Source organism: Rattus norvegicus, chromosome 11 (genome assembly GCF_021556685.1).
Source record: "Rattus norvegicus strain SHRSP/BbbUtx chromosome 11, alternate assembly SHRSP_T2T, whole genome shotgun sequence".
In the NCBI taxonomy this organism is placed as follows: domain Eukaryota; kingdom Metazoa; phylum Chordata; class Mammalia; order Rodentia; family Muridae; genus Rattus; species Rattus norvegicus.
The window spans coordinates 97,541,282-97,560,274 of NC_141544.1; the positions used below are offsets into that span (position 1 = coordinate 97,541,282).

Below are 18,993 nucleotides of genomic sequence, written 5' to 3' on the forward strand. Positions count from 1 at the left end.
TCAAGGACAACCTGGTCTACACAGCAAGTTCCAGGACAGCTATATTTACATGGTAAAACCCTGTTTCGAAGCACCTCCACCTCCCAACCCCCCTTTAAAAACAAACAAAAACCTATTGGGAGGTGATCATGCCTGTCTCCTTGAGAGGAGCCCCAGGCTTCCAGATTCACTTTTGGGAGTAGCCTTCACCCTGGGGGTTGAGAAAATCAGCCTTTACTCTAGCCCCTGGCCCCGCTATGGGAACTGCTCTGATACATAATGAGTCTCAGGCCTGATGGGGCTTTGATGGGGAAGAAGCAACCACCCTCCTTTGTGGCTAGGGTAGATGTGGGTCAGCAGCTGTTGCTGCAGCAGATCTATCCTGAGACACCCAGGAATCCTTACTTGTACACATCTTGGATGTGGGCCTGGAGGTCAGGGGGTTCTGGAGCGCAAAGGATTTAGGTTGGCTAAGTCACTTCTGAGAGTTTGAATCAGGAAGATTGTTTGGGAGGTGAAGACAGCCTTCTGAAATGCAGCAGAGGGGCAAGAGAGAAAGGACAGAAGCTGGGGACTGGCTCAGGGGTAGAACATTTGCCTATTATGCACAGGGTCCAGGGTTCAATCCCTGGCATTCGGGAGGGTAGGGAGGGGAGATAGGCGGAAGGAGGGGGCACAGAAGGACATTAAGACATAGCAAAGAAGTGGTCACGGGTGCAGGCACAGTCTTTAATCTCATCATTTGGAAGGCAGAGTTCCAGACCAGCCTGGTCTACAGTGGTTTCCAGTATAGCTAGAACTACATAGCGAGAACTTGTCTCAAAAAAAACAAACAAACAAACAAACAAACAAACAAACAAACTCAAACTAACAAAGAAGGGCTCTTTGCGGGCAGAAGGAAGTCCTTTTGGATAGTATCTTAGTGAACTGGAAGCTAGATTCAATTACCAGGGCAGACTGGTAAGGCAGGATAGGGAAGGAACTGCAAATTGGGAGAGGGCTGGGTGCTTTGGGACCGAAAGGACCATGGCTCGGAAGGAGATCAAAATCCTGAAGGAGCTCAAAATCCAGAAGGTACCTGGGTGCCTTTAGAGGTCACAGTGGGGAGGGGGGGTGGAGCAGCTGGGGGGGTTATTGGGAGGGGTGGTGGCGCAGGTTGGAGAGGTGAGCATTGTTACGTATACTGGTGCTGGTCCCGCCCCCTGACTCTGTGGGCATTCCCTGGGGTAGACCGGGAAGGGGGCGGGTAGTCTGGGGATCTGGAGTCTGCACTGCGGCTGTAGGGAGAGAGTGGGTGCGTCCTGCAGTCCCCATCCCAATGGTTTCCCATCACCTTTCTCAGTCGGGGCCCTCGGGAGGGTCTCCCTGCCCCAGGAGCCCTGCCCCGATGTTCCCTCTACCCACAGGCAGCATCGGCCCACCACCAGCAGTCCATTTCCAATGGAAGTCCTGGATGAGTTCGACAGCGAATTCCCCCTGAGTGTGACCTTCTGCCAGCTCATTTCCGAGGATGACTTCGAGAGGCAAGCAGCTACCTACACAGAGCGTGCGCTGCGACGCCTCTTCCGCTCCTTGGACCGCAACCCAGCGCTGGCCGAGAGGGTTGTGCGGAAGGGCAAGCAGACCGAGATCGAGCAGCGCGGGCTCCTCTCCAACCTCTGGGTGCGGGCAGCAGGAAGCCACCAACTCCCCCAGTTGTTTCTTAGGGCAGAGCTTTGAGGGTGGGATTTTGGCTAAGGGATGAATGGGTAGGTTATCTATTGATTGGGGCAGCCAAAGAGGTCTTTCCAAAGCCAAGAATGCCAAGGCTGAGGAAGGAGCAGGCAAACGACTCTTCTGCCTTCCCGACTTTCCTCGTTATTGCAGGCGAAGTTTGTCTGCACTGTCCAGGGGGATCTAAACCAGTGCAACAGCATGGGGGCCCTGGAGATGCATCAGCGCCTGGAGCAGCTGAAGAGGCGCATCCACCGTGTGCATCTGTACTCCCAGGGTGAGGCTCAATTTCTGAAGGTGCAAACCCTTGGGACTCTGAGCCCCGCGCATCTGCTTCCCCTCTGCCTCCCATCACATTACAGTGTTTGTCAAGCTCAGGTTAACATCTTAGGTGCAGGTAAGGTGCCCACCTCCACTCCCGACGTTGGATTTGCCTCTCTTGGATCAGATTTAATGAAGAGCGGTAAGGAGGACCTGGGACAGAAGGGAGAAAAGGAACACCTCCTAGCAAGATTAGATAATTTAGAGACTAATAACTGACGGTGGGGAAGGGGTCATAGACACATTCAATCTCAGCCTTAGGATATTTGCCTTAATTAAAATAATTTACTTATTTGAGACAGGGTCTCATTCTGAAGTCCTACCGGCCTCAAAATCTGCCTGCCTCTCTGCCTTCAAAGAGTGCTGGGATTAAAAGCGTGCTCTACCACACCTGGCTCTAAAACAACATTTTTATGGTGTGCACGAGCACATGTGTAAGGCACACATGTGGAGGTTAGAGGATGACTCTCGGGAGTCAGTTTTTCTACTGTAGGATCTGGAGATCTAACTCAGGTTGTCAGCCTTACACGGCGAATGCTTCTACCCAGTGAGCCATCTTGCTGGCCCCTTAATATTTTGTCTTGTCTTCTCTATCTATCTCTTCTATTTTTCCTAGAGTCTCACTATGTAACTCTGGCCAGCCTGGATCTAAGTCACTGGGTAGATCGGGTTGACCTCACAGAGACCCACCTGCCTGGGTGTAAAGACATGGGCCACCACATGGCTCTCAGCTGTCCCCACCTTTGGTTTTTTTTGTTTGTTTTTGTTTGTTTTTTTGACATAAGGTCTCTTGCTGAATCTGAAGTTTATTGGCCAGTGTTGTCAGGAATCTGTTTCCATTCTCAGATTGTTGTGATTACAGGTGTAATCTAGGCTGGTGATGTAGGGACTTTACCAAGTAAGCCAGGTCCTCAGCCTGCTCCCCTCTTCTTCTTTTCGGGTACATCTATTTCTTAACAGTTTTAAAGCATTTTATTTACGTATGTGTGTGTGTGTGTGTGTGTGTGTGTGTGTGTGTGTGTATGTACAGATGCCTGTGGAAGCCAGAAAAGGGTATACGCTTCCCTACAGCTACAGTTAGAGATGCCTGTGAGCCACCTGACATGGGTGCTGAGAACTGAACTTAGATCATCTTTAAGAACAATAAGTGCTCTTAACAACTGAGCTCTCTCTCTAGTTCTTCTATTCCATTGACTCTGTGTGTGTGTGTGTGAGTGTGTGTATGTGTGAGTGTGAGTGTGCGTGTGTGAGTGTTAGTGTGTGTGAGTGTGTGTATGTGAGTGTGTGAGTGTGTGTGTGTGAGTGTGAGTGTGAGTATGTGTGTGAGTGTGTGAGTGTGTGTGAGTGTGTATATGTGTGAGTGTGTGAGTGTGTGTGTGAGTGTGAGTGTGAGTATGTGTGTGAGTGTGTGAGTGTGTGTGTGAGTGTGTGTATGTGTGAGTGTGTGAGTGTGTGTGTGTGAGTGTGAGTGTGAGTATGTGTGTGAGTATGTGTGTGTGTGAGTGTGTGTGTGAGTGTGTGTGTATGTGTGAGTGTGTGAGTGTGTGTGTGTGTGTGTACATGCACAAGCACACTCAAACACTTTCTGTTCTGCATATATGGATGCCTGAGGACGGTTTGGAAAAGACCCAGCTGTACCACAGCTCAGGCTGTCAAGCTCTCTTGCTTGCTGAGCCATCTGTCAGCCCTTACTACTTTTTTTTTTTTTTTTTTTTTTTCCGGAGCTGGGGACGGAACCCAGGGCCTTGGGCAAGCGCTCTACCACTGAGCTAAATCCCCAACCCCCGCTTACTACTTTTTAAGGCCTCCTATATCCCAGGCTGACCTTAGACTTGTAGCCGAGATTAGCTTTGAGTTCCTGACTCTCCTGCCTCTATCTCCTGGGTTTTGGGATTACAGGCATGCACCACCACATCTATCGAATGAAGTCTTCCCATGGGCTGGTAAGGTATGCTTTGACTAAAGCCCACTGTACCCCACACACTCAGCAAGTCCATAAGACCTAACAGTGCAGCAGGTCCTGGCTCACAGTCTAGCCAGACGTTTGGCTGCTTGGCTGGTTCCTTTTCTTCCCTCCATTCTTTTCCTCCTTTCCACCCTTCTACGAGGTAAACCATGACCGTTAACCAACGAGCAACCCAGCAACAGTCCAACACGCCTCTCGGGGCCCTAGGATTTATTACCTTCTAAAGAGTCCTCGGAATTCCAAATGTCACACAATGGCAAAAACTATCTGCAGCTGGGGAAAATCACGCCCCACTAGAGCATGAGGCAAACCCTCGTCAGCTGCTGTGTACAGTCTAAAGCAGTTCCCATACCCCACACCGGGATTAAATGAGAGCATGTTCTATTTCCATGGTTTTGTTTTTTAAAGAAACCTAATGTCCAGGCATCACTTTCTTTGAACCCACCTTTGCAAGACCTTTCTGGGTTTTCTTCTAAAAGCAGTACCATTTTCCACGCCCATGTGCCTCTGAGGCTGGGTGTCGCTGAGGGCTCACTGTCTGGTGGTGCCTGAATACTCTTGCTGGTGTTGGCCAACTCAGTCTTCCACAGTCCTTGGGAGGCACAGGTTATCTTACATGACCTGTTTTACTCACCACTTCCTTCAAAATTCTATTCTTAAAGTTACTCATCTTAACATGGATTTTGCCTTCATGCAGACAAGATCCGGCTCTGTAAGAGACTGACCAAAGGCTCTGGTGGTAAAATTCTTGCCGAGCCCACATGAAGCCCTGAGTTTGATCCTAAGCACCACATAAACTCTCTGCATCCGTATACTCCTAGCAACCTGCAGGTCAGAGGCAGAAAGATGGCAAAGTTAAGGTGCTTCTCGAATGCAGTCAGAGGCCGTGTAGGATATGCAAGATCCTACGGAAGGGAAGGCGGATACAGAGAATGATGGAGACAGAGGAAAGAGATTAATTTTTGAATCCTTTCTTTAATGTATTGGGTGACTGCTAAGATACTGCCCGCTGACACCTGTCATTGGTGGCCCGAGGTATTGGGCCAGGATTCTTGAAAAAGCCTGAAAAGGATTTTCCTTTATCGGGAAAGACTATAAAACCCTTGTGTTAGTTCACTTGGACCCTACTGCCCAAGGTGTCAGTACTCACTAACGTATCTGATGCAGATGCGAAGAAGAGAAGGAGGAGGCCGAAACCAAAGAAACCAGATCCCATCTTTCGAGACCGGTCGACCTCCCCATGCCTGCCACCAGCCCTATTACCACCACCACTGCTGCCGCCGCCACCGCCACAACCTGTCACCACCGTGGCCTCTGTAGTGGCTGCGTCACCCTCTGTCTACACTATGCCCCGGGTCTTTGGCCCCTTCCCTCCACTGTCTGGCAAGCCGGTCAGTGGGAACATGCTCTACGAAAAGAAGTCCTGGTGGGGAGGGCAGCTTCATTTTACCTATCCTGCCCACAGCATTGGTTCTCAAGTTTCTGCAGAAGGGCTCCTCTCAGGCTTTGAGTATAGGCTAGCAGTGGGTCAAACATAAGAGAGGGCTTGCCCTGGCTAAGGGCCACAGTGAGCGGGGATGTCCAAAGCTCATGTCCTCTCTGAGCCAGCAGTCTGGGTAGACTTGGACATCCCTGAGAACGAGGAAGACCACAGACTTTGCTCACATCTTTATCCCCGTTCTTTCTCTCAGGGAGGTAGCTGCACCTTTGGGCTCCCTTCTCTAGAAGCTCTCCTCTTTCCTGTATCCTCGCCTCAGGGTTAGGACTTCTAGGTTTCCAGCCATCTTTCCTCTCTGTCCCTGGAATCAACTCTTGCTTCCTGTCTAAGGATGGCTTTTCTGTGTGGAGCAGTTTTCACTCCGCCCTGAGATTTCCTTTGTTTCTTGTAGATGGAGAAACTGGATATTTCAAGGTCTGAAGTGAAATTAAACTGGAATGGTCTTTCATCAACGTCAAAGAGGTAGAAGGGAATTACTCAGTTTGAAAGAAACAAACATTTGGGGACCATCTTCAGTGCCAGGCTTGTTTTGTCCCAGCCTCTTTTTTTTTTTTTTAACACTATTTTTTTTTCCAGAGCTGGGGACCGAACCCAGGGCCTTGCACTTGCTAGGCAAGCGCTCTACCACTGAGCTAAATCCCCAACCCCTGTCCCAGCCTCTTAATTCTCAGAGTTTTGGGTGGAGATTATATTCTATTCAAAGGGAAGTCTGGACTCTTGGGCCTGTGTTACAGATAAGCATGCTGAGGCTGTGAATGGGCCCAAGGCCAACATCCTGTTTCTTCCCTATCTTACAGCCACATGGTTGATCTGACCCCCTTGGTCCTCAACCCCGGAGGCTTCCATTTCTCATATTTGGCAGGAAACAGTGCACACAAGCTCCATTGCCCTGCCTTTCCCTGGTGAGTATCTGCACTTTTCTGACACTGACCTTACGGGCTCTCTTCAGTCCCCCGGTCCCTGCCTCTGGAAGGCACTGTAATATCATGCTCCAGGGCAGAAGGAGAACCATGGTCACATTTCCAGGACCTCACATGTAATCAGTGTTTGCATTGATAGATGACATCAGTGATTGGCCAACACAGCTCAATAGAAAGGAGACAGCTAAGGGGTAGCCTTGTAATTGTCGTATTGCAAAGAAGGGTTTACCAAATGTGGATTCTGAAAACCCACTTGTAGAGATAGAGATGTGGCTTGTGATCACAGCACTTGGGAGGTGGAGGCAGAAGGATCAGAAATTCAAGGTCATTTCTGCTTATATACTCCTGGTGAGGCCAGCCTCAGCAGCACGGAACCCTGTCTCAAGGGGGAAACTTCTCTATGCTCCACTAGTAAATCCTTTTCCTCTCTCCTTTCCTAAACTCCTGGAAGCCACTGGGGTGTGTGTGTGTTCTACCTCTAAGCTACACTCCATCCCTAGTCTTGTTTCTAACTCTTCCTTGAGATAACTCATCTGTCCCAAGGAGGGATTATTTTTCTTTATACCAGGAAGGTTGGGAAAGCACCAAAATCCATCATGTTGTGTGTGCTGAGAGGTTTGTGCTGTGAGACCTAAAGTCCCTATATGAGTGTCCAAACCAATACGTTAGAAAGGCTGATGTTCCTTCCATATGCGCTGTGTCTGTGATGGAATTAAGCATGCTTTCTTATTGAGGACCAGAAAATTGTTGTGAGCGTTGAAGGTACAAGCACAGACTCAGAAAACGGAAGAGGTGCGAGGATTTTTAAAGTAATAATAAAATAAAAACCACCACACATCCTTTTGAGATGGGCCACTGTGTGTGTTACCCAGGCCGATCTGAGCATCTAGGCTTAAGCAATCCCCATTACAGCCTCCTAGAAATCGGGGATGTCCTCATACTGCCCAAAGGAGTAGCTTTCCTTCTATGGCAGCTCCAGGGGTTATGAATCCATCTCATTGTGGTTCTCATTGACATTTTCTCCTTTTTTCCCTCTTCTTCTGAGACAAGGTTTCTCTTTGTACCCTGGCTACATTTTCCTGGTGTCCAATGATGTTGAATCATTTTTCTGAACTTACTGCTGATTTGAATGTCTTTGGGAAATATGTATTTGAATGGGAGCAGAGTCTTTGAACAGGGGCCTCAGAAGCTCTGTGAGTCCATTTGGTGAATGACCACACCTGGACTGATGGTCAGGAGGCAGATCAGCTTTACTTAGGGTGGTTGAAGGCTTATAAAGTTTTGGGGGTCTGAGGGCAGGGACATCCAGGATGGGCAAAAGTCATTGGCTGGGGGTTTATGGTACCTGGAATGCCTCCTGAGCATAGGGAAACATTTCTGGAATCTCAGGGGCCAGCTGAACAGGAGAAAGGAAATTGATCCTATAAATGAATCGAGGCCATATGACACTCCTCAGATACAAGTGTAGGGGCTTAGAATCTGAGCAGAGGTTATCTGGTCATGGTGGACTTTGACTTTAACTAGCTGTTTTCCTACAGGGTTCTTGGTGTTTTGTCTTTTCCTCCCTTGATTTAAAAAGATTTATTTTTATTATTTTAATTATGTTTATCAGCACGTGAGTTCAAGCCCCTACATTGACCAGAGGCACTGGCTATCCTAGACCTGGAATTGCATATGGTTGTGAACTGCCCGATGTGGGTGCTGGGAATTGAACTGGGATCTCTGCAAAAACATCATGGCTTCTTTTTTTTTTTTTTTTTTTTTTTTTTTTTTTGGTTCTTTTTTTTCGGAGCTGGGGACCGAACCCAGGGCCTTGCGCTTCCTAGGTAAGCGCTCTACTTTTTTCTGGATTAAAAAATTTTTTTTTGGTTATTAGTATTTGAAACAGGGTCTCATTGTATAGTCCTGGCTGTCCTGGACCTCAGTATGTAGACCAGCCTGGCTTCTGAATCAGAAAAATTCCTGCCTCTGTCTCAGGAGTGCTGGAGTTAAAAGCATGTGCATCTGCCAAACATGCTTGAGTTTTAAATTGTGAGTATGTGTGTCTCTGTGAGGTATGTGGTTGTGAGTGCAGGTTCCTGCAAAGGCCAGAAGAGGACACCAGATGCCCTGAGTCACTCAGATACGAGGAACAGAAGTCAGGTCCACTGTGAGGTCAGTCAGTACCTGCTGTTAACTGCTGAGTCCTCACTCCAGCCCTCCTCCTTGATGTGTATAACATCCTTTTTATGTTGTAGAGATAATTTTTTATCAAATGCAATTTGCAAATATCTTCTCCCATTCTTTTTGCTTTGAAGTGCAAAGTTCTAATCTTTGGGTTCCTTTTTGTGGTTGCTCTGAGGCAGAGCTTTCCAGTCAGCCCATTTTACCTCAAACGATCCTTCAGCCTCAGCCTTCCTTCCTGAGTGCTGAAGAGTAGGTTTGTTACAGGTATGACTAAATTCAGATAACCTATTCTGACCACCAGCTTGGCTAGATAGCTGAGGCTTGCTGAACCTTTAACTCCTGATCTTCCTTCCTCCAGTTTCCACATCCTGATATAGGAAGATGTGCCCAGCTTGGTCTTTTTGAGAGACAGTCTTCTCAAAATGGGCCATGAACTATATATGTTCTCAAATTCAATTAATTGTTTTGAGATTGACTGACACCTTGGAAACTACCTCCAAAGCTAAGGTCCTTCTGAATGCAGGGCTTGTAAGATGTTAGGTAAGTGACTTACTGCAGATCTGCATCCTGCCCTCTCCTGCTTTCTGAGTCAGGATAAGCTGACCCTGAACTTGTGACTTTTTCTGTCCCCATCTTCCTAGAAGGGTGATTATCAAGAGAGGGGCCTTAGGCATTTTAAAACTTCTTCTTAGGTTCATGGAGAAAAGCTATTTCTATAAAACTTTATGGTAGAATCAGTTAAAAAGAAGAAATGTAGCTGGTATAGCGGCGGCAGTAGCAGGCAGAGCTCTGTAAGTGTGAAACCAGTCTACATAGTGAGTTCCAAGCCAGCCAGAGTAGCATAGTAAGACACCGTCTTTAAGTCAAACAAAAGCGCATCACTACCATCAACAAGGAAAATCCAGAAGAAGGAAACGTGAATCAGGCGTGGTGATGCCAGCCTTCAGTCCCAGCACTCGTGGGCTGAAGGTGGTACTACTACAAGTTTGTGGTCAGCCTGCTCAAGAGAGTTCTAGAAATCTAGGCCTACCAAAGCTATGAGGGCTGCTATAGGGAGGTCTTGTCTCAAACAAACAAAGTCTAGAAAGAAATGTATGCGTTTATAGTTATGTAGTAGTCAGGTTATGTATACATTGTATGGCTTATCTGGGGATGGGTCAGAGGAATGACCACTCACATTTACCCTAGTGAACCTGTGTGTTTGTTGTGGTTTGTTGTAGAATTTATTTAACCCTGGCCCAGGGTTTCCACCCCTCCTTGACTATTCAGTTCCTGGATAAAAGACACACACAACCTTTATATTCACAATAAGCCTTAACCAGTACAAGATCTGAGCAGATAACTGTCTTTTAGGTTGTTAGAATCAACTCTATCAATAATGCTGAGTTATTACTTGCTGTGTCTTTTTTTCTTTTTTTAAAGAATTATTTATTTTATGTATGTGAGTACACTGTCGCTGTCTTCAGACACACCAGAGAAGGCATCAGATCCCATTACAGATGGTTGTGAGCCACCATGTGGTTGCTACGAATTGAACTCAGGACCTCTGGAAGAGCAGTCAGTGCTCTTAACCGCCGAGCCATCCCTCCAGCCCCTTCTTTTTCTTTTTTAATTGGCTATTTTATGTATTTACATTTCTTTTTTTTATTGGATATTTTCTTTATTTACATTTCCTGATTTCCTCTCAGGAATCCCCCTATCCCTTCCCTGCTCCCTCTGCCTCTTTAAGAGTGTTCCCCCACCCACCTACCTACCCCTTCCCATCTTCCTGCCCTGGCATTTCCCTACATGGGGTCATTGAGCCTTCACAGGGCCAAGGGCCTCTCCTCTCATTGATGCCTGATAAGGCCATCCTCTGCTACATATGTGGCTGGAGTCATGGGTCCTTCCATGTGTATTCTCTGGTTAGTGGTTTAGTCTCTGGGAGTTCTGGGGAGTCTGGTTGGTTGATACTGTTCTTTTTATGGGGTTAAACCCCTTCAGCTCCTTCAGCTATGTCCTCCATTGGGGGCCCCATTTTCAGTCCAGTGGTTGATTGAGAGCATCTGTATTTCTCAGGCTCTGACAGAGCCCCTCAGGAGACAGCTATATCAGGCTTCTGTCAGCATGCACTTCTTGGCATCCACAATATCGTCTGGGTTTGGTGAATGTCTCTGGATGACTTTTCCCTCAGTCTCCTCCACACTTTGTCTCTGTATTTCCTCCTGTGAATATTTTGTTCTCCCTTCTAAGAAGGACTGGAGCATCCACTCTTTGGGCTTCCAGCTTCTTGAGCTTCATGTGGTCTGTGGATTGTATCTTGGGTATGCTGCACTTTTGGGCTAATATCCACTTATCAGTGAGTGCATACCATGTGTATTTTTATGTGATTGGTTTGCCTCACTCAGGATGATATTTTCTAGTTCATTCCATTTGCCTATAAATTTCATGAAGTCATAGCTGAGTAGTACTCCATTGTGTAGATGTACCACATTTTCTGTATCCATTCTTCTGTTGAAGGGCATCTGGGTTCTTTCCAGCTTCTGGCTCTTATAAATAAGGCTATTATGAACATAGTGGAGCATGTGTCTTTGTTGTATGTTGGAGCATCTTTTGGGTATATGCACAGGAGGGGGATACCTGGGTCCTTAGGTAGTGCAATGTCCAATTTTCTGAGGAACCTCCAGACTGATTTCCAGAGTGTTTTTACCAGTCTGCAATCCCACCAACAATGGAGAAGTGTTCCTCTTTCTCCACATCCTCTCCAGTATCTGTTATCACCTGAGTTTTTTAATCTTAGCCATTCTGACTGGTATGAGGTGGAATCTTAGGGTTGTTTTGATTTGCATTTCCCTTATGACTAAGGATGTCGAACATTTCTTTAGGTGCTTCTCAGCCATTCGATATTCCTCAGCTGAGAATTTTTTGTTTAGCTCTGTACCCCATTTTTAATAGGGTTATTTGGCTCTCGGAGTTTTACTTCTTGAGTTCTTTGTATATTTTGGATATTAGCCTTCTATCAGATGTACGATTAGTAAAGATCTTTTCCCAATCTGTTCATTGCCATTTTGTCCTAATGACAGTGTCCTTTGCCTTACAGCAGCTTTGCAGCTTTATGAGGTCCCATTTGTCGATTCTTGATCTTAGAGCATAAGCCATTGGTGTTTTGTTCAGGAAATTTTCCCAGTGGCCATTTGTTTGAGACTCTTCCCCACTTTGTTTTTCTATTAGTTTGAGTGCATCTGGTTTGATGTGGAGGTCCTTGACCCACTTGGAATTAAGCTTTGTATAGGACGATAAGAATGGATCAATTTGCATTCTTCTACCTGGTGACCTACAGTTGAACCAGCACCATTTGCTGAAAATGCTATCTTTTTTCCATTGGATAGTTTTAGCTCCTTTGTTAAAAATCAAGTGACCATAAGTGTGTGGATTCGGGGCTGGGGATTTAGCTCAGTGGTAGAGCGCTTACCTAGGAAGCACAAGGCCCTGGGTTCGGTACCCAGCTCCGAAAAAAAGAACCAAAAAAAAAAAAAAAAGTGTGTGGATTCATTTCTGGACCTTCAATTCTATTCCACTGATCTACCTGCCTGTCTCTGTACCAATACCATATAGTTTTTATCACTGTTCCTCTGTAATACAGCTTGAGGTCAGGGATGGTGATTCCCCTAGAAGTTCTTTTTTTTTCTTTCTTTCTTTCTTTTTTTCGGGGCTGGGGACCGAACCCAGGACCTTGCGCTTCCTAGGCAAATGCTCTACCACTGAGCCAAATCCCCAACCCCTAGAAGTTCTTTTGTGGTTGAGAATAGATAGTTTTTGCTATTTTGGATCTTTTGCTTTTTCAAATGAATCTGCAAATTGCTCTTTCTAACTCTATGAAGAATTGAGTTGGGATTTTGATGGAGATTACATTGAATCTGTAGATTGCCACTGGCTGGGCGGGGGTTCCTGTGCCCCTGGATCCTAGGGGACCCAGTTACTTCAGGCATTGGGACAGATCTTGTGTCCTCCTCACCTGTGATCCTGGGGGTGTTAGAGTACCTGGGTGATGTACTTCCTCTGGGTGTTGTGAGAATGGGTGCAGAAACAGTACCCAAGGTCTGCATAGGGCACAAGTTCAAATCAGAAGGGACTACTTGATGTGTTTTATCTCTTAACTCTTAACTCTTAACTCTTATTGGCCAGTCCTCAGGGACATGTTTTTATGGCTCATCTAACCCCCGGTGGCTTTTCCTTCTTTTTCTTCTCCTGTACCGCCTTCTTCCTAGTAATTTCTGCAGCAGTGGTTACAGGAACAGGCACCTCAGTCCCTTAGCAGTTCATTCCTGCATATATACCTCAGGGAGGGATTTAAGAGCCTCACAACTTTTTTGTTACTCTTTGCAGTTTTCTTGAGTTTTATGAACTTTTCTTCAGGAGGAAACGTTTCAACCTAGAGAGAATTTCTACAAAATTTAGGTACAGAACGATACCCAAATGTGTTAGGCAGCTATGATCGTAGGAAGCAATGAATACACGTTACAAACCTGTCTTCACAAGACTTGAAGTGTGAGGCAGCTATGATCAGAGGGGCTTGAAAGGATGGGCAGGCAAGGAGGCAGTTTGCTGGTTACAGGCACATTCCTCTGTCCCTAACACCTGGGAGGCTGAGTCAGGAGGATTGCTGCAAGTTCAAAGATAGTCTGGACCTCACAGTTTGAGACCACCCAGCCCCACCCCCCAAAAAAGGGAAAAGAAACCCAATGAACCAACCAAACACTGAAACAAACAAATAAACAAACACAACAAAATAAAACAAACAAGACCACCACCACAAAACCCAAAGTCATCTGGACACATTTCACTTTTTTTTTTTTTTTTTTAAGATTTACTTATTTAATGTGAGTACACAGTAGCTGTCTGAAGACACACCAAAAGAGGGCATTGGATCCCATTACAGATGGTTGTGAGCCACCATGTGGTTGCTGGGGATTGAACTCAGTGCTCTTAACCGTTTAGCCATCTCTCCAGCTCTACTCTTCACTCTTAACAGTCGTCAGGCTGAGCCTTCTTGGTCTGCACTGTGATCCCCTGTCACTCACAGGCATTTGGATCTGTTTCGGACTTTCTACAATCATAAGCAGTGCTGTAATGTACAACCCTTAACAGATTCCACAGGAGACATTTCTAGAAGTAAAACTATCTTGGGAGACAGCCTGAAGCCTATGACTTTATTACATGTGTGTCTGGCAGCCCTGTGAGAAAGTATCATGTGCATGTGTTGGCCATCTCTCATGCAGGACGACAGCCTGTAGTGGGCCCACCAACACTGACAAGACGCCATCTCCTCCTGTGAAAGCCTCCATCTTCACTCCGCCTGTTCTGCTCAAGTTCCAGCCCGTGCCCAGACCCAATGATGATTCAGAGAATGACCCTGGCAACGCCGAGTCCACTCCTGCCAAGGAGAACCAATAATCTCTTCCCTACAGACCATGCCCCAGGACTGAGTAAAGTTCATCCTGGTGTTGAGCTTCCCACAGTTGTACGTTCTCTCTGTTTTTCACCTGGACTATAGAGAGTTCAAGGATAGCCTGGACTCTATAGAAAAACCCTATTTCAAACCTCATCCCCTCAGATATGGGCAGTGTGTGTTTAGATCAGTACCTTGCGATGGCCCCTCATTTGCACTGTAACAAGCTATTCCGTCATGCTTGATAGAATGGGATGAGAAATTCTGTTCTCCCTTTCAGTGATTCAGAACCTCGGGGCTTCATTTTCCCTGAGTTACAAGTGTAGTATCTCCAAACACAAGCCTAGTTTGGTGGGTGTTTTTACCTGGAGGGAAAATGAGTTTGTCAGTCAGTTTACAGCTTGGTACTTGCCTGAGTTTCAAAAATATGATTCTCATCGTCACCCCATATGCTGGCCTGAGAACCTTTCTCCACGTAAGATGTCAATCATTCCTGGACATTAGTGGATATACAGATTGAGTCATGGCTGACCATACCTCACTTGGAACTGTAGATAATAAAAATCAGAACATAAGCAAAATTACTATGTGATTATAAATTGTGATAAACTATGAGAGAGGTGAGCAGGGTGGCCAAGAAAGATTTTTTTTTTCTCTTTTTGGTCTCACTGTATGTTCTTGGTTGGCCTGTAACTTGCTATGTAGACAGGCAGGACTTGAACTTACGGAGATCTACCAGCCTCTGCCTCCCAAGTGCTGGTAGTTGTGTTGTGTTCAGTTTTGTTTTGTTTTGTTTTTGAGACAGGGTCTCTACTCACTATAGACCAGGCTGTCCTCGAACTCATAGAGATTTGCTTGCTTCTGCCTCCTAATTGTTGTAGTTAAAGGTGTACACCACCATGTGTGCTAAAAGATCTTCTGAGGTGAGATTTATTTAGAAGGCAGAAGCCATGAAATAAGACACAGATGACTGACTGGCTTTGCTTACCTGGATGGATGGTGGTCCTCATTAATCCTACTAAATGAGAGTAAGACCATTGACCCGCATTTTTTTTTCTTTTTTTTTTTTCGGAGCTGGGGACAGAACCCAGGGCCTTGTGCTTGCTAGGCAAGCGCTCTACCACTGAGCTAAATCCCCAACCCCTGACCCACATTTTTTGGTTGAATTAAGCAAGCTTTATTTTCAGTTAGACAGGGTTATTTCCCTAAAGTGGGGTTTGAGAGATAGTCTCAAACACAGGAGAATTTTTTTTAATATCCCAAAACTTGTAAGGCTAGGGTTTGTTTTTTGTTGTTTGTTTGTTTTTGTTTGTTTTTAAGATTATTTTATGTATGAGTTCACTGTTGCTGTCCTCAGACACACCAGAAGAGGGCATAGGATCCCATTACAGATGGCTGTGAGCCACCATGTGGTTGCCAGGAATTGAACTCAGGACCTCTGGATGAGCAGTCAGTACTTTTAACCACTGAGCCATCTCTCCAGCCCTAGGGACTGGATTGTTTGGTTGAAGATCTTATCAGGAAGTCAGGGTTAGGGTGTAGGACATATCATTTAGTATCAAAGTGGAGATTTGGAACAGGTGACAGAGAGATTGAGAATTCTTTGATCAGATATGTAGACAAGAACTTTTCATGTGCTTATCCAACTGCCGGTGACTTGGCTTTGGTAGAATGTTATTTATGAACTTAGTGGGCTGGAGAGATGACTCCATGGCTGCTCTTCCAAAGGACCTGGGTTCAATTCCTGGCACCCACGTGGCAACTCGTAACCATTTGTAATTCCAGTTCCGGGGGATCTAACATCCTCACACAGACATACATGCAGGTAAAGCACCAATGTACACAAAACAACAATAAAGGCTGGAGAGATGCCTTAGCAAATAAAAGTTGTACAAGTCTGGCAAGGAGAACAAACTCCTGACTTGTCCTCTGAACTCCATGCTTGTGGCATGGCACCTACTTGACCACACACAAGATTTAAAAAAGGAAACTTGGGATACTCTCCCAGGTCAAGAGACTCAGACTAAGAATCTGGACATAGAAGGAGTAGGGAGGACTTGGTCACCTGCTAGCTGATTGGCCCGCGTGGGGACCGAATGAGAGAAAAAGAGTTGAGACTTGAAATGAGTTGAGAGAAAAAGATGGACATGGCTTTGGAGAAGAAGGTGTAAAAGGTTGAAGGCCTTAAATACAGAGGAAGTCATGTCTGAGCGAGTCTGTCTAGCATAGTATGGACTGAACAAGTAGCCAGACAGTGTACAGATACGTTTTCGAGGGCTTGGGGGAGGCCAACGCAGTTTGGTGGGAGACAGGAAAAGCAGACTCTACTCAAAGGCAGCAAGCCTCAGACTAGCTCAAAACCAGCATCCAGCATGTACCCTAGGAACCTGGAAACCACAATTCCCAGAATGCCCAATTCTAACTTCCGGTGCCTGGCGCGTCGAATTCCGGAAGTAGTTGAGAAAGCGGAGGCGCTAGAGCCTGAGTGTCTGCTGTGATCTCGGTTCGTCGCCACCATGGGGAAGCGACAGCACCAGAAGGACAAGATGTAAGTCGGCCCGCGTCTCTTGTCTCATCTCGTCGAGGTGCTGAAGGTTCTAAAAAGCCTCATCTCTCACAGGCGCGGTATCGTCCCTCACCGCAGCCTGTGCGGGCCAAGGCGTTCTGCGGCCGGACTAACTTCTGGGCTTTTCCCCTACCGCTTCCTTTTTTGCCTCCGAGTTGGTTGTCTACCATGCACAGCCAGGTCCGCTTCGTCCTGGCTCGAGCCTGTCAGCCTACACACAAGCAACAGCCTTCTAGTTGAAGACTTGCAGGCCGTGCTTCATGTTCCCCTCCCATTTGCTACTGTACTTTCTGTTTTCTGCTCTCTTTTCAAGCTAGTTATAGTCGGATGCTCCCCGCCCCCAACTGCTTGCAAGGATACCTTTGACTTCAGTATTGCCGGATCTAGTATCCGGCTTTTCAGCCCTGGGTCTTCTTCCCTTTCCAAAGCCTTTGGTGGGATCTTACATGCACGTTGTATTTTTATCTGCGCAAGATCTCTGTTTCATCCCTCTTTGCAGGGCTTCCCCCCCCTTCTCTCCCTCATCTCTGTGGTGGATCTGTTCTGATAGTCTCTCTTGCTCTAAGTCAGCAGCTTTTTCTCCACTTGGAAAACTTACAGCTTTCTCAAAACTGGTATACTAAAAGGGAACTCGGTAATTTTCACACCTAAGCCTGCCATAGGACATGCCCTATTCCTATCCTAGCCCAGTGGTTACATAGAGGGTCCCTGATTTACTAGGTATAGACTGAAGACAATTCTCATCCTAACGTAGTAGAAGCATACACAGAGCAACTGGAGCCATGTTAGATCATGTCTGGATCCTGCTCAAACCCACCCACCAGCTTCCCATCGCACTTAGACTTGATCATGGACTCGTTTGTGATTTGGCCAGTGCCTTGATTCCGTCTGTCTGCTCCTATGTACCTCACCACACTCTCCTCTGCTATCTCCTTTCTGGAACACATTCAGCTTGTCCTGCCCCAGTCTCAGTAAGAAAGACTCCTGTAAAGGGCTTCCCTCCCCAGGTCTTTGTATGCCTAGCGCTTTCCCCCTGTCAGAGAGGCTATAAATCCAGTTTATTTCCTTCTGGACAAGTTGATGTCTCTTTATCCTTCCGACTCTTGTGCTTCTATGCGCAGTGTCAATGCAGGTGTTTAATGTGTCTTTGCTAAGTGAGTGGGAGTTCTGTCATAAGTTATTTCTACAGCTTCTGTCTGTCTGCGACAGGACCCAATAACATATACTCTGTCTTCCTCAGGTACATCACCTGTGCAGAGTACACTCATTTCTATGGTGGCAGGAAGCCAGGTAAGGGGATGCTCATGGTCCTGAAGAATGCCAGCTTCCATGATCCAGAGCGATCCAGAGCGATCAGAACACTGACGTTATAGTAGATAACTTGGCTGAGTCTGGAGCTGGTAAATAGGACATATACTCAACACAGTACAGTACACTTTAGAGGAGGGGCTTAAAAATATAATTTAAAATGACCTTTTCTCTAGGAAGTGCTACAACCTTATTCTTTATAGGAGGAAAAAAAGGGAGGTTAGTACCCAAGGAAGTTGCCAAGGCTGTAGGAGAAAGGATTATTTATTTTATGTACATTGGCATTTGGCCTGCATGTGAAAGGTGTCAGATCCCCTGGAACTGCAGTTACAGATGGCTGTGAGCTGCCCTGTGGGTACTGGGAACCTGGGTCCTCTGGAATAGCAGCCAGTGCTCTTAACTGCTAAAATATCTCTCCAGCTCCCTCATGTTTTTTTCTCTTTTAAAGATAGTCTTATTACGTAGCTCAGGCTGGTCTTGATTCAAGATCCTTCTGCTCTGCCTCACTAGTCCTGGAATTACAGGCATATGTCACTGTGCCCAGTCATAGTCACAGTTGTAATAATTGGTAAAGAATACATGCTTTAAAGGCAAAATTCTATGTGCTGGGTTGATCGTGATGCCCACCTTGAATCCCAGCACTCAGAGGGCAGAGGCTGTTTGAGGCCAGGCTAGTCTACAGAGTGAGTTCCATGACAGCTAGGGATATACAGAGAAACCCTGCTTTGGAACAACAAACACAAATATTGTATATATTCCCAGCCCACCTATTTGTGAACTTATGGCTTTGTGCCTGCGTGCCAGGTAAATGCTTTACTATTCAGATCCTTTTCCAGCTCAAGGACATGTGTTTTGGTCTTTTTGTCTTTTTTTTTTTTTTTTTTTTGTATCTTTACATTTTCAAAATGTTGGAGATCAAATCCAGGCCCTTGCATATACTAAGCAAATGTTCCATTACTGAGCTACACAGTCAGTCTTTAGTATTTTTTTTTTTATGATTTTATTATTGGGTATACGCTCCAGAAATTGAACTCAGATGGTCAGGTTTACATGGTAAGAGCCTTTATCCACTGAGCCGTGTTGCTGACCTTCTGAGATTTGTTTTGTTTTACTTTGTAGCTCAGGTTA

The 18,993-nt window shown here is 46.1% G+C and overlaps 2 protein-coding genes across 4 annotated transcripts in view; both read left to right on the plus strand.

The window, feature by feature from the left end:
* Positions 1–1,168: 1,168 nt before the first annotated feature.
* On the plus strand, positions 1,169–14,572 carry 2610318N02Rikl (RIKEN cDNA 2610318N02 gene like). Of its 2 annotated transcripts, none has more exons than XM_087575664.1 (7): positions 1,169–1,273; positions 1,386–1,641; positions 1,846–1,969; positions 5,147–5,370; positions 5,869–5,939; positions 6,275–6,379; positions 12,929–13,052. In XM_087575664.1, exons 2-7 carry the CDS (start codon positions 1,420–1,422, stop codon positions 13,035–13,037), a joined length of 855 nt encoding a protein of 284 aa, XP_087431790.1. In that variant the 5' UTR covers positions 1,169–1,273; positions 1,386–1,419; the 3' UTR covers positions 13,038–13,052.
* Positions 14,573–16,450: 1,878 nt separating this feature from the next.
* Ppil2 (peptidylprolyl isomerase like 2) overlaps positions 16,451–18,993 on the plus strand; it is a 22,605-nt gene continuing 20,062 nt past the window's right edge. The window contains exons 1-2 of one of the 2 annotated variants that reach the window (XR_015632836.1): positions 16,451–16,539; positions 17,798–17,847. Coding sequence is in view for 1 of the 2 variants with exons in the window: in NM_001017383.1 (NP_001017383.1) it covers positions 16,508–16,539; positions 17,798–17,847 (82 nt within the window). In the remaining variant the exon portion in view is untranslated. The remainder of the gene's footprint in view (positions 16,540–17,797; positions 17,848–18,993) is intronic. The other variant, NM_001017383.1, reaches the window with a different exon arrangement.

Excerpts from the sequence above, each read along its gene's own strand:
- 2610318N02Rikl (XM_087575664.1), top strand. The coding sequence starts at position 1,420 with ATGGAAGTCCTGGATGAGTTCGACAGCGAATTCCCCCTGAGTGTGACC. Across the intron at positions 1,642-1,845 it reads GGCTCCTCTCCAACCTCTGG|GCGAAGTTTGTCTGCACTGT; the intron begins GTGCGGGCAGCA and ends TCGTTATTGCAG. Across the intron at positions 6,380-12,928 it reads CATTGCCCTGCCTTTCCCTG|TTTTCTTGAGTTTTATGAAC; the intron begins GTGAGTATCTGC and ends TACTCTTTGCAG.